This window comes from Gekko japonicus, unplaced genomic scaffold (genome assembly GCF_001447785.1).
Source record: "Gekko japonicus isolate JY-2015 unplaced genomic scaffold, Gekko_japonicus_V1.1 scaffold47, whole genome shotgun sequence".
NCBI classification, from domain to species: domain Eukaryota; kingdom Metazoa; phylum Chordata; class Lepidosauria; order Squamata; family Gekkonidae; genus Gekko; species Gekko japonicus.
The window spans coordinates 2,268,783-2,282,713 of record NW_015165235.1 but is presented as its reverse complement, the minus strand read 5'-3'; the positions used below and the strand labels follow the sequence as shown (position 1 = coordinate 2,282,713).

At 43.5% G+C, this 13,931-nt stretch overlaps 1 protein-coding gene across 1 annotated transcript in view; it reads right to left on the bottom strand.

Annotated features, from left to right (window-relative positions):
• Nucleotides 1-13,931, bottom strand: part of CDH17 (cadherin 17) — a 37,420-nt gene that overhangs the window by 2,267 nt on the left and 21,222 nt on the right. Inside the window, exons 14-17 of the mRNA XM_015409823.1 lie at nucleotides 11,254-11,384; nucleotides 10,716-10,955; nucleotides 8,258-8,374; nucleotides 3,512-3,625 (exon numbers count right to left, since the gene is read on the bottom strand). Of these exons, the coding sequence (XP_015265309.1) occupies nucleotides 3,512-3,625; nucleotides 8,258-8,374; nucleotides 10,716-10,955; nucleotides 11,254-11,384 (602 nt within the window). The remainder of the gene's footprint in view (nucleotides 1-3,511; nucleotides 3,626-8,257; nucleotides 8,375-10,715; nucleotides 10,956-11,253; nucleotides 11,385-13,931) is intronic.

Genomic DNA, 13,931 nt, shown 5'->3' with positions numbered 1-13,931 from the left:
TTGACCCCCCCCCCCCAACATGGGAAGTGTGCTGTTGGCGGCCAGAGCATTTCATGCCCATGGACGTTTCCCTCTCATTGGTGATTTTACAAGAGAGAGCTCCTACTGAAAAATACCAGAGCTGCAATGTTTAGTTGATCTGAAGCATCTTGATCCAATAAAAGGTGCCTATCCCCATTTAATTAGGCAGGACATTTGCAACGTTTTGAAGTATTTTAAATATGTGCACTTATAAAACCTGCAGATGGCAGGCACCTTTTTAGAAGCAGCATTCCCTCCTATGTGAGAGAAAAAGGAGATGCCTCTTCTGAGATTATACTCATTGGAAACTCTGCATGGATCTTTGAAGGGTTTTTTTTTGGGGGGAGGGGCGTGTAGAACTATAGGATTGGATCCAATGACACACCAGAGACTCTGTAAGGTGGTAGAAGACTCCTCCCATTGGGAAGCTTCCTCTCTTCATGGATGGGAGACATTATATCCAACCAAAGGTTTTGAATTGCTTTTGATTTCTCTCCATATGAAAACTTTAAAAATTACATTATTTATAGTCCACTTTTCTCACAGGGACCAAGACAGATTACGCATAGTGAGTCAGTACAATCAACAAATGGGACATTCACTAACCGGAGCGTTAGTTTTTTTAGATGTCTGGAACCACGAGAAAGAACTGAAGCATAGCATAAGTATTAACACAACACATTAAGAGGTACAGAAATTACATAATAGGATCCTACTTAACAATAAGCTCTATGACACACCAGAGACTCTGTCAGGTGGTAGAAGACTCCTCCCATTGGGAAGCTTCCTCTCTTCATGGATGGGAGACATTATATCCAACCAAAGGTTTTGAATTGCTTTTGATTTCTCTCCATATGAAAACTTTAAAAATTACATTATTTATAGTCCACTTTTCTCACAGGGACCAAGACAGATTACGCATAGTGAGTCAGTACAATCAACAAATGGGACATTCACTAACCGGAGCGTTAGTTTTTTTAGATGTCTGGAACCACGAGAAAGAACTGAAGCATAGCATAAGTATTAACACAACACATTAAGAGGTACAGAAATTACATAATAGGATCCTACTTAACAATAAGCTCTATGCAGCATTACAGACCACAGTCCCAATCATTTATCCAAGTCTGTGAACCCTTTTGTACAGGACAACCCAATTACCTGCACAGAAAAGCTGTCTTGAATAGTTCAGCTTTGCGTAGTTTGCAAAAGGCCAGGAGAGTGAGAGCTTTCCTGACTTCCTCTGGCAAACCCTTCCACAAGGCAGGAGCCACAACAGAGAAAGGACATTAAGTACGGGCAGTTGTTGATTTTGCGCATTTGCAGGTTAGCACCTGCAGAAGCCCATCCTAACACGAGCGAAGTTGTGGAGGCAGAGCATAGGAGTATATTGGATTTCTCTGTTTAGTAAATTATCACTTAGGAGTTAATGGTGTTTTTCTTTTTATTATTCTTGTTATATCCCCCTATCAGGTAACCTCATTTCTTGTATTTTGTATTGATCTGCTGTTTTTAAAGTATGGGAAATGAAGTGAAGCCCGGGGGGGGGGGGGGAGCGTGGTGTTCGGCACTTTTCAATTTTCTATACCATTCCTGAAGTGCTACAGGGTGCTGTGTAAAATGCCCCCGTAGTACTTCCTCCGATTGGAATGCCTGGACCACTGAGATACATGAGATTACTACATCTGGGGAGAACAGGGATTTCAATGGAGTACAATGCCATGGAGTCCTCCTTCCACAGCATTTGCTATATGCCTGGGAACTGATATCTGAATGCAGGAGATAAGCTGTAACTCTGCAATGCTCCCTCTAAGCTGTGGAGTCCTGTGAGCAAAAATTCCACTTTGTGAGCTACTGGCATTAGAATTGTGAGCAAGTTATTTGGCTACTGCATAAATTAGTTTGCTCTGGAGCCATTCTTCCTGATCTAAGACTAAAACGTGTGAGCTGGAGGCTAAAAAACTGTGAACCAGCTCACACTAACTCAGTTTAGAGGGAACACTGGCTGAAAGTACAGGGGATCCCCAGGTCTCCCCTGGAGGTATGGTATCCCAAAATGCTGGCCATCAAAAGGATGATTCTGTTTGCAAGCCGGGAAAGAGCTAATGTTTAAAAAAAATGCTTCAAACTGTGCATTCCCGAGCTTCCACTTCCTATTTTTAAATCCCCCAATCTCATGTATCTCAGTGGCATCCAGGTATTCCAGTGGGGTCGCTATTGTGCTGTTTCGGTGTTGTGTTATAGCGCTATAGCACTCTTAAAAGATTTTTTTTAAAAAAAGATGAAGATTGCCTGTGCGGGCAAAAAAGGGCAAGAAAACAAAGCGGCACAGTCTGAAATGCCAAACCGCTTCAGAGACGGCTCCTTACTGGTAGGGGAAAGGCTGTGCGAAATGGCCACCCCTGTATCAGTTTACTCCAAGACGGTACAATAACAGCTTAAAAAGGATAATCTGAAATTCCCATTTGTGTCCCTACACAAGTCTGGTCAACAGATGTGGCCTGGTAGTTCCATGCTTGGAATTCAATTCTGATGCTTTGAAAGGCCCAATTTGGACAGGGACCACAGCATGTGAGGACAGAGTGGTTAATCCCTCCCTCTGCACCATTTTCTCTAACTAGGAAATGACCCCTATTATTTGCCCTAAAAAGGTAAGTCAAGTAGAATAAATAACAGCTCCCCAGGGCCATTTCGGGTCAGGAAAATGGTGCAGTGGGGAAGCCTTAAGCCCCTCTGTCCACATGCCCCAGTACCAATGTGAATTTGGCCCATACACCTGAGAATTAATTTCTGAGCACGGAATGCCCAATGTATATCTGATTAACAGGCAGGCCCATAGGATGACACAAGGACTTTGTAAGGTGAGTTGGCTTTTGTTGCATTGTATACATTTAAAAACCCATCTTGACTGTCTTACTGTGGTGGGCAGGAGCAATGCAACTATTCCAAGTAGCAAGCGCTAAAGCAAGCTGGCAAGTAGCCAAGCTCTGCCTAAGGGTAGACAACATGGTTAGCAGCAAACGTTTTTAATGGGCTAGAAACATTTGTGGGCTTACAGAGGGGCAGTATAGAGAAGTTAGTAATGAGTTAGGCTTTGACTGGGAAGGTACATGGATCTGGGGCCTGAGACTAAGTTGGGGGGAAAGGAAGAATGCCATGTAAACTTTCCAGAACTTCTTGGAGGAACGGAGGGACAAATAGACTTAATAGCAATAATTAATTTGCAAGGATGGGTTAAAACTGCAAAGCTAGAGTGAAGCACACTAAGTAATGGCTGGTGTGGGGAACAACCAGCCATATCTTGCAGCACCTAAAGGTACCATTTGCTTAAGCTATACAATCAAGGGTAATTATAACATTATCTTATCCTGTGCAATGTGGCTCCTTCTTTCTCCATCCAGCTGTTATCAGCTAATCCTTGGAAGGGTAAAGAGGTGGCTAGCCCTTAGCCACAAATCTACCCATTATCAACCATCGCGCTCCAACTCACCAATAACTACCAGTACAGCAACCAGGATGCCAACAGCCATTGCTACAGTTGGACGTGCGTCCCTTATGACTTCTCTGAAGCACGACCCATCATCTCCACATACACACACATTTACTGGGGACAAAAAGCAAATTTCCTGGAGTCAGAGAAAACACAATTGTCACATGCTGTGGTTTAAAAAATAATTGAGTGTGACTGCATTTTCACCATACCTTTCAGAATGACATGTCCAGCCAAAGGTGGCTTTCCATTGTCATTAATTTCTATTGGTATCTCATAGATATTTGGTTCAAGATTTCTGTTCTTCGGGGCGATGTATGCATGTTTTCCTGTTAACACAAACAGTGGGTGAATAAAAAGGAAAATGGAGAGCTATCAAATCTGTATTCATGGGACACAAGCCAAACAAGTGATTACAAGTCAAAGTCCAGTCCTTGAAAATGCTTAATTTTGTCTGGATCGAGGCTATTAAGTAGATCTCAGAGCAGCTGCAGATCATGACAATCTCTACTTTGAAATCATCCTTCATGTTTTATACCTCCTAAGCAGTCCAGCTCCTGTCTGTTGCAAAGAACATCTCCTTCCATACAAACCTCTTGTGATTAAGGTTGGCTGGAGAGATCCTTGGCAAGGTTTCGGGTTGCTGGGAGGTTAGATTGGCCTCCAGAAAGAGAAGAACACCCTCACTGGTTGCCCAACAGCTGTGGAGTGCTGTCACCTGGGAAGTTTGTTTGCCTCTGGCTGTTCAGGCATTCCAAAGAGGGGATGAAAAAAACTTTTGTTGACTTTAATATTTTCTGTTCTCCTGTCCACCCTAATTTTCTGTTGGTCTAAATTATTTCTAAATTGTCTAAATTATTTTCATTTTATGGTGGCATAATATTTTAATTTTTATTGTCTTTTATCGTACCCTGCTTTGTTGGAAAAGCTGCTTTAAATTCCATAATACAAACAAATCTCCAGGGTGCATTTCCAAAAGCATTTCACTTGGGCTACTTACTTTTATTTATTCATGCCCATTCACTGCACTTTCATTTTGACATCCATCCCAATTAGAAAGATCTAGGGTTGTTGTTTTTCTAATTTGCATGGGTGAAGTAATTATTCTTATCCCAGTGATGGTATGACTCTAGTAGTTTAATATATTAATGTTGTTTGTTTTTTTAGAAAAACAAAACTATCATGATTTATTTATAGTCCACCTTTCTCACAAGGACCAAGGCAGATTATGCATACAATCAACAAATGGGACATTCAATAACCGGAGCGTTAGGATTTCAGATGTCCGGAACCACCAGCAAGAACTGAAGCATAGCATAAGTATTAACACAACACACTAAGTGGTTCAGAAATTACATAATAGGATCCTACTTAACAATAAACTCTATGCAGCATTACAGACCACAGTCCCAATCATTTATCCAAGTTTGTGAACCCTTTTGTGTAGTGCAACCCAATTACCTGCACAGAAAAGCTGTCCCGAATAGTTCAGCTTTGCATAGTTTGCAGAAGGCCAGGAGAATGAGAGCTTTCCTGACCTCCTTGGGCAGACCGTTTCACAAGGCAGGAGCCACAACAGAGAAAGGATATCATGTATGGGCAGTGATTTTGCCCATTTGCAGGTTGGCACCTGCAGAAGCCCCTGCTGACATGAGCGAAGCTGTGGTGGCAAAGCACAGGAGCATATTGAATTCCTCTGTTTGGTAAATTATCACTTAGGAGTTAATGGTTTCTTTCTTTTTATTATTCTTGTTATATCCCCCTATCAGGTAGCCTCATTTCTTTATTGATCTGCTGTTTTAAAAGTACAGGAAAGGGGGGGGGGGGGGGGGACAGTTTTCTTTTTCTCTCATGTATAAAGTTAATCTAGAAATTAACCACTAAAGCTCATATCCAGTTAATCAACGATGACTTCTTTAAGTGTGTGACAGTTTTTAAAATGTCATCTTATTAAAAAAAAAATAGAAAAACAATTATGAATTGAGTCAGACCCAAAGTATGGTGCACTTGTTTCCTTTCTAGCATAATCCCCATATGGCAAACATCTGTTTAATCAGATAGGTGGATGGCGAATGAATTCATTAGCCACCTTTTCAGTTCCATGCATTAATAGTTTAAATTATTGCTTATGTTTAAGAGGCTTTTCTTGTTCAGTTAGTGCCCAGCCACAGCTCTCATTTTCTAAGAGGATGATCAAGGAACCTATTCAGCTGTGCTCTTTTGAGGAGCACTCCTGCTATTCTCTCCTTTCCACCACTTGAACAGAACTAAATGCTGGTAAACTGACTAAGGAGATGGTACAGCCACCTAACCATTTAACAAAGTAAGACTGGTCACAGCAAGGGAGTCAGGGCCCACTATATTCGGATACTTCAGTCAATTTAAGCAGCCAATAGGGCTCACATCGCAGATAGGCGGGGGAAGGTAACACATTTACCTGTGCTTGGAAGTAGAGGGGAGTGAAATGGACTGCTGAAATGGCTTGCAGCCATTTGAACCTAACAGTACGGGCACACCCGCCCTGTTGTTAGACTGAAATGGCTGCCATTTCAGCGGTGAGTTTTGCTTTCCCCCACATCAAAGTGGAGGCAGCGAAACTGACAAGTTTAATGGCTTGCAGCCATTTCAGTCTAACAGCAGACAAGCGCACCCACTGCTTGGAAGCAGGGAGGAAGTAAAACCCACCGGTGAAATGGCTGCCAGCCATTTAAACCTAACAGTAGGGCAGGTCATTTAACCCTTCCCAGGTGACCTGAACTGGCTGGTTCAGTTTGCAGCATTTTTTGCTTGGTTTGGTTCAGGGTTTGGTTCAGGAGCCGCCCCGAACCAAACCAGAATTTTTAGGATCATACCAGTCCCTAATCTGAAGCATCCCAATCCACTGACTTGCTGAAGACCATCCAGTGAACTCCATGACTGTGTAAGGATTTGGTTCTCCTAGTTCAAGACCACCAGTGTGCTACACCAAATTAGCTCCAATGGAGTGCCCTATCTTGGGAGCTGGCATGGTGGAGGTGCTAAGAAAATGAACTGTGTTCCAGGAGGCTGCTGGCTCAAATATCGTCTCAGACACAAATCCTGTAGATTGCCTTAGACAAGAGTGTAATCTCTTTGGGACAGGGATTTGTATTCAGTAAAGTGCCATTCACCCTGAGAGCCAATTCACACTTAACAGAGTCTTTGTGTCCCTACACATGTCTGGTCAACAGATGTGGCCCAGGAGTACCATGCTTGGAATTTAATTCTGATGCTTTGAAAGGCCCAATTTGGACAGGGACCACAGCATGTGAGGACAGAGTGGTTAATCCTTCCCTCTGCACCATTTTTCCTGACCTGAAATGACCCCGGGAAGCTATTATTTGCCCATCAGGGAAACTTATGTGTAGCCATTTCTACATGTAAGTTTCCTGAACAGGGCAAATAACAACTCCCCGGGGCCATTTCAGGTCAGGAAAATGGTGCAGTGGGGAAGCCTTAAGCCCCCAGGTGTGTGGCCCACATTCGAAAACCCATCTTGACTGTCTTACCATGGTGGGCAGGAGCAATGCAACTATTCCAAGTAGCAAGAGCTAAATCAAGCTGGCAAAAAGTTTTTAATGGGCTAGAAATGCTTGTGGGCTTACAGAGGGCCAGTATGGAGAAGTTAGTAATGAGTTAGGCTTTGACTGGGAAGGTCTGTGGATTTGGGGCCTAAGACTAAGCTGGGGGGAAAGGAAGAATGCCATGTAAACTTTCCAGAACTCCTTCGCGGAACGGAGGGATAAATAGATTAATAACAATAATCAATTTGCAAGGCTGGGTTAAGACTGCAAAACTAACCCGCGGGAAAGGATGATATGACATGGACAGGTAGCATTTCCGACTCTCTTCCCAAGCGCTTCTCTCCACTAAAACCCAGGCCACCGGGTGCCTTGAAGAGCCGACTGTTATCGCTGAGTCCGGGTTCCAGAAGCTGCCCCGTCTGAACAGCTTCCTCCATAAACCAGGGAAGTACAGGAGAAACTGCCCGGCCTGTATCCGAGAACAGCATGAGGGCCTAGATAGTCCCGATGCTGAGAGAAGGCTTTCGTGTGTGGCAGTTTCACATGACCATATTCTCTCTCTCTCCTCCCCCCCCCCCCCCCCGCCTCCTTCTCTTTTTGTCTGGGGAGCTGCAAAGAGGGGAGTGTCTTGCCGGGGATACAGCAAGAAGCTGGCAAGGGAAACAGATAAACTTTCTGTGAGGGGCGAGGAGGGGACAAGACTGGCCAGAATGGTGCCTTCGTTGAGCCATCGCCCTAGGTGACAGTCTAACATTTAACAATAACGGGCCGGCCCTGTGTGGGGAACAACCGCCATGTCTTGCAGCACCTAAAGGTACCACTTGCTTAAGCTATACAATCAAGGGTCATTATAGCATTATCGTATCTTGTGCAATGTGGCTCCTTCCTTCTCCATCCAGCTGTTATTAGATAATCTTCAGAAGGGCAAAGAGGTGGATAGCCCTTAAACCACAAGTCTGCCCATTATCAACCATCCTGCTGCAACTCACCAATAACTACCAGTACAGCAACCAGGGTGCCGACAGCCATTGCTACAGTCGGAAGACGGTTTGTCCCATTGATAACTCGGATGCATGACTCATCATTTCCACATAGACACACATTTACTGGGGACAAAAAGCAAATTTCCTGGAGTCAGAGAAAACACAATTGTCACATGCTGTGGTTTAAAAAATAATTGAGTGTGACTGCATTTTCACCATACCTTTCAGAATGACATGTCCAGCCAAAGGTGGCTTTCCATTGTCATTAATTTCTATTGGTATCTCATAGATATTTGGTTCAAGATTTCTGTTCTTCGGGGCGATGTATGCATGTTTTCCTGTTAACACAAACAGTGGGCAAATAAAAAGGAAAATGGAGAGCTATCTAATCTGTATTCATGGGACACAAGCCAAACAAGTGATTACAAGTCAAAGTCCAGTCCTTGAAAATGCTTAATTTTGTGTGGATCGAGGCTATTAAGTAGATCTCAGAGCAGCTGCAGATCATGACAATCTCTACTTTGAAATCATCCTTCATGTTTTATACCTCCTAAGCAGTCCAGCTCCTGTCTGTTGCAAATGGGGCTTGTTGCATGTGCCCGCCCCCTGGGCTCTTTACTGCCAGAGCTCCGCTCCTGTGCTCTCCTGCAGGAAATGACCCCTGGTTGTATCCCCAGCCTGTTATTTTCCAGGTTTGGAACCGGCCTTGGAGATAAGTACCTGCTGCAATGGAGCATAGGGATGTGAAGGTGGGGCACCCTCACTGGTTGCCCAACAGCTGTGGAATGCTGTCACCTGGGAAGTTTGTTTGCCTCCGGCTGTTCAGGCATTCCAAAGAGGGGGTGAAAAAACTTTTTGTTGACTTTTTAATATTTTCTGTTCTCCTGTCCACCCTAATTTTCTGTTGGTCTAAATTATTTCTAAATTGTCTAAATTATTTTCATTTTATGGTGGCATAATATTTTAATTTTTATTGTCTTTTATCGTACCCTGCTTTGTTGGAAAAGCTGCTTTAAATTCCATAATACAAACAAACAAATCTCCAGGGTGCATTTCCAAAAGCATTTCACTTGGGCTACTTACTTTTATTTATTCATGCCCATTCACTGCACTTTCATTTAGACATCCAGCCCAATTAGAAAGTTCTAGGGTTGTTGTTTTTCTAATTTGCATGGGTGAAGTAATTATTCTTATCCCAGTGATGGTATGACTCTAGTAGTTTAATATATTAATGTTGTTTGTTTTTTTAGAAAAACAAAACTATCATGATTTTGAGAATACTCCCAAACTCTAAAGAATGCACACAAAACCCAACAATTTTGCTATACTGTAATCCTACCTTGTTGATGTCAAAATGAAAAGTGTAAAGTGGCTAGAAAGTTAGGGTATGATCAAGTTCAATTTGTTTAAATGGGATAAGTTTAAGCCTGTATTCTAATGCCCAATTTGAAATTATTTGGGAGGAGGGAAAGTGCTTATATATGGCCTGTTGTGCTCCTGAGAGATCAGCTAACAGTGACAGCAACTGCCATGTTTGATTATTTACATGTTGGCACTGTTCATGTACAAAGCGGAGGAGGAAGAGAGGTCTTGTCTTCCCCACTGTGCATGGGTGAAGGGTACTGAACCCTCTCCACTCCTAGCTCCCTTTCCTTTATCACCCCATCACTCCAGACAGTTGTATCCCCAGCCTGTTACTTTCCAGGTTTGGAACTGGCCTTGGAGATAAGTACCTGCTGCAATAGAGGTGGGAGGTCAACCCTTATTTTTGTTATAAAACACTCCCCCCTTTATACATGAGTGGGGCTGGGGCAAACATGCAAGCAGTATTTTGTCCTGAGACTCAGGAACAGATGGTGGTATTTATTTATTTTCTTTACATCATATATACCCCATCTTTCTCCCCAACGTGGACCCAAAGAAGCTTACATAATTCTAGACCAAATATTCAACAAACATTAAACACATGAAAATGTTATATTTTCTTCCAGATCTTCCCAGGTCTGTGCAGTCCTTGTTCACTTGCAAGTTCCTCACTGAAAACTCATTTCTCATGTATGTGGGGCCCAGTTTGGATCTGGGTTGCAGTGAAGGGAAGGGGCTTCGACCTTCCCCCTCCATGCTACTTTCCTGACCCAAAATGGCACTGGGGTGCTGTTTACCTTGTCAGGGGATCCATTTGGACTGATGGGTATCCATGGGGCCATTTCAAGTCACAAAGTAGGATTGCCCACTCTGGCATTGTAAACTCCTGGAGATCTGGGGACAGTGCCCGGGGAGATTAGAGTCTGGGGAAGGGAGTTCAGAGGAGATGTGGTGCCATAGACTCTACCCTCCAAACCTGCCATTTCCTCCAGGGGAACAGATCTCTGTAGACTGGAGGTCACTTATAATTCCAGGAGGACCCTAACCCTAGCCTCCCCCCACCCGGACGTTAGTAACCCTAGGGATGGGGACGTAAGCACCCTCTTCCCTTATGCCGTGGTCCCTGTCAAAGTTGGGCCTGCATGCACCTGGGAACTGAGTTCCCAGCCAAGAACTCCAGGCCCATGTCTGACTTTGTGGATCTGGAGACAACCTGGGGAGGACATAAGGTGTCGTTAGGCCCTGAATCTTTAATTTAGGGTAACCATCGGAGGATTTGGTGCCGCATGTAGATGGCTTTTGGCATTAGCTTACCTTCCACTTTCGAAAGATTCCAGTCACGTTGCATTGTGTTTCCACCCAGGAGAGCATAAGTGAACCTTTGATAGTGTGAATGTTCATCAGGGTCAACAACTTGAATCATCTTTCCATTCTCATTTCCTTGGAGTGGGTGGCAGAAGAACAAAGAAAAGTCTTCTGGTAGTGTCGGTGGGTTATCATTCACGTCTCTGAGGTGTATGATTACTTGTGCTGTGGAGCTCCGAGACTCTTTAGCTAGGGATTTGAATAAAGCATAGAATTATATTCCATTTATGTGAGGATCGTAATGGTAATAAGCATAATAGGAGGGCAGTGAAGTTGCTTCCGCACTAGCTAGTCAGTCTGGAATGGACATCACTTGCTTACTCAGTTTTTACAGGGAATTCAGGCAATGACATTGCCACCTGCTGCTGTCCACTATTTTCTGTGCTTCAAGCCCATCTTTTTCATGTGATTTGTAGTAATATCTTCTCCCTCTTGGGAATCACCACCACCAAAATATATATGTAGGTTAAAGTACTTTTTGGCTTACTTTCCTCAGTTGCAACTATTTGTACCATGTAGGTACGTTCCATTTCCCGATCCATTGAAGCAGCTATATATACAGTGCCATTCGCAGGGTCAATCCTCAGCCATTTCCTGTGGTCATTTTTCAGCGTGAACCTTTGCAAGAAGAGCAGAAGAAGACTAGCTCATTTGTGTGTTTTCAGTGATACCACGGGCCTGTCGGTATTTGTGTACTGACAACACCATTTCTGTTGGATAACAGGCAGGGTAAGGATCCTTGCATGTTTGGTTCTTGTGCTGCTGTCAGAGTTGCTTTACGCTTTACCTAGCAAATGTATTTCAATGGTTTCTGTCTTCAGTACCACTGAAAGGAAGATGAATGTCAACATTGTGCCCCACACATGTTTGTGGACGCATATCTCCCCTTCAAACGTTCGTGTTTCTTGCAAAGCATTCACTGGAAGCCCAAGAAATTAATCTGCCAAGCAGCCAAGTTCACAGTGTTGCCATGAACTACAGAAGGCATAAAACTAGCATCCAAAACAAACCAGAGCCAAATAACCAAAGGACCTAGTATTGACTAATAATCCAAATACAGCTACTATTATCAGTAACACCAATAAACTGATGAAGAGAGCTGCATTTCTCGAAAGCTTATGCGACAATAAAGTTTGTTAGTCTTAAAGGTGCTGCTGGGCTTTTTACTATTTTGCAGCACCAGACTAACACAGCTAACTCCTCTGGATCTATCACCAATAAACTATTGATAGTGGGTATGCTGATAGTGAGTATGATGATAATATATGCTGAGAGACCCCAGATAGATACCTATTTCAGAAATCCTCATTAGACTGTAGTCAAAGGATTTAAAGTAAAAACAACTGGAATGTAACCCCTTTCATCAACCTCTTGCAGTGTAATTTGCAGATGAAAACTTTAGGCATCTACATTCAATAAATAGCTTCCCCAAACATTCCCGCAACAGAGTCTTTGAAGCTCAGAAATATACAGAATTCATGGTTACAGACACTGGAAGAAATTGCAGGAGAGGCAAGTTTCTTCTTTGTTTTTCAGATGCTGTGAGATCATCCTTTGGTAATCTGATGGCCTGAATTCCGGGATCGACATGTTTCCTCAATGGGAGCTATGGAAAGGAAAAACTCTTCCGACAGCTGGGAATATCTGTCCAGCATTGGGAATATCTGTCCAGCATTTGGAATATCATACCCATCAGAGTTTTAGAGATAACACTTTCTAACTAGCGATAGTGAGGGAAACAGTCAGTCAGATGACTGAGGGGGTGACATGATTGAGGTTTATAAGATTATGCATGGGATAGAGCAGGTAGAGAAAGAGGTACTTTTCTCCCTTTCTCACAATACAAGAACTCGTGGGCACTCCATGAAATTGCTGAGCAGTCGGGTTAGAACGGATAAAAGGAAGTACTTCTTCACCCAAAGAGTGATTAACACTTGGAATTCACTGCCACAGGAAGTGGTGGCAGCTACAAGCATGGACGGCTTCAAAAGGGAATTAGATAAGCATATGGAGCAGAGGTCCATCAGTGGCTATTAGCCACAAGGTATAGATAGGAACTCTGGGGCAAGTGATGCTCTGTCATCTTGGTGCTTGGGGGGGGTCAACAGTGGGAGGGCTTCTAATGTCCTGGCCCCAGTGATGGACCTCCTGATGGCACCTGGTATTTCTGGCCACTGTGTGACACAGAGTGTTGGACTGGATGGGCCTTTGGCCTGATCCAACATTGGTGTCTCTTATGTTCTTAATCCCTTACAGTTTGGATTTGGAGAAAATGGGGTGGAAGGAAGGGAGGCCTATGAGCTGGCTGAAGCAGAAGCATCCTGGGGGGGAACTGCTCTGGGACCTGATGCCGGACTAGCAGATGTGCTATCTGCTGAAATAATATTTGCTTCCACTGTCCTGTGCTTGTAAATGAAACATATATTTTAAAGACACCACAAACTTCCAGTGCTCTCTATAGCAAAAGAAACCATAGTATGATCTCTGAATGCTTGGTGATGCAGGCAGCCTGTATATTACCTTTTGTTTTTGTGGTAAGAGCTAATTTAGGTGCTCAGTGTGCAGCCTTCTCAGTTCAAATTCCAAGTCCTGAACCTCAGTCTACTAGTCAGTTGCTCCCCACATGTATTTTCTCTAGCAGTCATTTGCATTCAAACACCACAGTTTTTCATAAGCCAGGAAATCCTTGATATCATGTGCTCCTTCCCTCCCCCCTTCCCTTCACTCATGGCTAGGAAACTTGAGGATTCCTGATTTGGAATAACTGCAGTTCACTGCATGGGACAAAACAATAAATTTATGGCTGGGTCTCTTGCCTTAGAAATCCTGGTTTTATTGGGAAGAGCTCAAATTACAATTTCTCTGTTTGCACCATGTGGATATCAAAATGAATACTGTATTATTTCAGACCAAAAAAATCTTCATTCTCCTTGTCTGAGGGTAGGAGGAAGTGTGTGAGCTCAAGGAACCACTCTCATCATAAGAACACTGAGACATAAATGTAATCATATGCTCCACTGAACCTTGCTGGGATGTTCCTCATGTAAAAGGTTGGATTACTGCAATGCTCTCTACATGGGGCTGCCCTTGGGGCAACTTCGGAAGCTGCAGCTGGTGCAGACGCTGCGGCCAGGTTGTTGATGGGTCTCCCGGTGAGGGAGCACA